Here is a 2,794-nt window from a genome sequence, read left to right as displayed (position 1 = left end):
ACACACACACACACTCACACACACACACACACACACTCACATATGGACAGACGCGCACACACACAAGCACGCATACACTCATATGCACTCCGGCACACACAGACAAGGACAAACTCACAGACACATAATATGTGGAATGTGGTGAGGACAAAGTGGTGAGAATAAGTTGTTGTTGTTGTTGTTGTTGTTGTTGTTGTTGTTGTTGAGTTGAGGACAAAGTGGTGAGAATAAGTTGTTGTTGTTGTTGTTGTTGAGTTGAGGACAAAGTGGTGAGAATAAGTTGTTGTTGTTGTTGTTGTTGAGTTGAGGACAAAGTGGTGAGAATCAGTTGTTGTTGAATTGAGGACAAAAGTGTTGACGTGAGCTAGGGTCATTTGAATTCGGAACAAGTCATATACATGTGTGTGTTTGAGCATGTAGTTGTTATACTATTGTTATAGTCATTATGGTCGTTATTGTTGTCTTTGTCGTTGTTTTTCACACTTGTTATTGCTAAATGAACTAAGTGTAACTGCTGACTGGAGCAAAGTTCAGTGTTTTCCTGTCAAAGGTGACAGAGACGGGGGTTTAAAGACAAAAACAAGAGTCTTTCTTTGCGCGAAAGAATATTGGAAGGACAACAGTACTTTTCTCTTTTTGTTTCCAGGAGATTCCAGGGATTATTTTTAAAACCAGAGCTACTCATTTTCCATATAAATCCGGAAATCCGAATTTCTGGTACTGTTTGAATATTGTACTATAATATTGAATACTGCTTACCGTTTACTGATCCCATAAATCCGCGAGGATCGTAGGGGCGCTGTATGATAGACAGCCTCGTCAGATGCCTCCACTTTTCACGTTTTTTTGTGAGCGCCTGAGTTTGGGCGAAGGATTTCTTTGTCCACTCTGCAATGTTGGCGGTCCACATCTTCCATTGCCTTCCTCTCCTTCTCCTCCCCAAAAATACAAAAATAGTCTTGATACAAAATGTAATAGATGGTATGATCTATAAATCTTGAGTCTGTACACATGCTTTGCTCTGGGGTCCGAACGGTTCAGGACTTTTTTTCATAGCCAGTTTTTTGGCAGTTCTGTTTTAAACCTCCAGCCTGCATGATGATTTTCACAGGAATGCAAGACCTACGTACCACCAGTATTTGGGCCAAGAATTACATTCACATTTTTTTTTTTTTTTGGGGGGGGGGGGGGAGGCAGGGTATTAGGTTTTTTTTCTTGTTTTTTTCATTTTTATTTTATCACAACTTATTTTTTATCTAGCATGGTTAGTTAGGACGTATGCCATGTTGATGGTGTCTACTATACAATCATTATTATTGTCATTGTTGCTGTTGTCATTGTTACTTTCATTGTAATAACTGCTAATTGGTATTGGGTGCTAGCTTCCAACCGTTCATACTTTTTTGGAAATCGGTACTTTCCGAAAGTTCCAAAGTCACTAGCTCACCCAACACACTTCATCTGTAAAAAGATGGAGTAGGGTTCTTGATTATGGAGATTTTCAGGATGAAGTATTTAGAATTCTCTGGCAGGCTGGATATAATGGATCACAGGGCCGGATGGGGCCCGGATGGGGGCGGCAGGCTTTGAGGTTGAGACCTGTACTCTAAAAGTACTACATGTAGCACTAAGTTTCAATTTCTTCAAGGGATTTTCCACTGAACCCGGGCATTAAACTTTTTTTATTTTTGGTTTGTCTTTTGGGAGCACTAATTTTTACTGTTTTATTATCTCATTGCTGTTTTTATTACAATTACTATTATTTCATTTTTTTAATGTTGTTATTATATGTGAGAGCCTGTCGTCAAAATGACAGGGGTTTTGTCCAAAAGGCTGTTCACTTTGTTGGAGAGAAAAAAAGCAACTGTGGATTTCCATGCCCCCAAAAAATTGACATTATCTCCCCTAGAAATCCCAACATTATCTCCCCCACGTATTTCCAAGAAAACCTGACAGTATCTCTCCCTGTATTTCCAAGAAAAAGTAACATAATCTCCCTAGAAGACCTAAAATTGTCTCCCCTGAGAAAAAGCTTGCCCCAAGAAGTACTTACATTGTCTCCCCCTGTATTTCCAAGAAAACTGGACATTGGCTCCCTAGAAAACCTAACATTATCTCCCCCTGTGTTTCCAAGAAATACTTACATTATCTTCCCCTGTATTTTCTAGAAAAAATGACAATATCTCCCCCTGTATTTCCCCCAAGAAAACCTGACATTGTATCCCCTGTATTTCCCCCAAGAAAACCTAACATTATCTCCCCCTGTATTTCCCCCAAGAAAACCTAACATTGTCTCCCTTGTATTTCCCCAGCGGTGAGGCGTTCTACGGCGACAAGGATGATGACTTCATCTTTGAGGATTTTGCTCGTCTGCGCCTGAAGGGTCATGAAGGTGACGACACCGAAGCTTAGCCCCGAGGCCCGTGGCTCCAGGCGACGGACGGCGTCACTCACACGACAACACACACACGCACACACAACACCACATCCCGGATACCACCACGCTCTCTGTGTGTGCAGTCACGTGACCTCACCCAACGCCAACTTCATCATCGTCAGCAGCGACAGCGTGACCCTCCTCATCATTGTCGCCGTTATTGCATCCCCATCATCATCATAATCATCATCATTACCATCATCATCATTGTCGCCGTTGTAGCTTCATCGTCAGCAGCAACAGCATCATCATTATTGTCGCTGTTGTTGTTGTTGCTGTTGTTGTTATCATCTCATAACTGTTTTCATCTTTGCTGTGATTGTCATCAATCATTATTACCATCAACATCCTCGGGGG

At 41.5% G+C, this 2,794-nt stretch overlaps 1 protein-coding gene across 1 annotated transcript in view; it reads left to right on the top strand.

The window, feature by feature from the left end:
* Window positions 1-2,788, top strand: part of LOC106013745 (beta-arrestin-1) — a gene marked incomplete at its 5' end in the record, with an annotated part of 43,344 nt that extends 40,556 nt beyond the window's left edge. Inside the window, 1 exon segment of the mRNA XM_013090298.1 lies at window positions 2,313-2,788. Within this exon segment, the coding sequence (XP_012945752.1) occupies window positions 2,313-2,412 (100 nt within the window).
* Between the last annotated feature and the right edge of the window lie 6 nt (window positions 2,789-2,794).

The sequence above is a fragment of the Aplysia californica genome, unplaced genomic scaffold (assembly GCF_000002075.1).
Source record: "Aplysia californica isolate F4 #8 unplaced genomic scaffold, AplCal3.0 scaffold01208, whole genome shotgun sequence".
In the NCBI taxonomy this organism is placed as follows: Eukaryota; Metazoa; Mollusca; class Gastropoda; order Aplysiida; family Aplysiidae; genus Aplysia; species Aplysia californica.
Note: the sequence above shows the minus strand (reverse complement) of the source record. Positions and strands in the feature narration are given on the sequence as shown.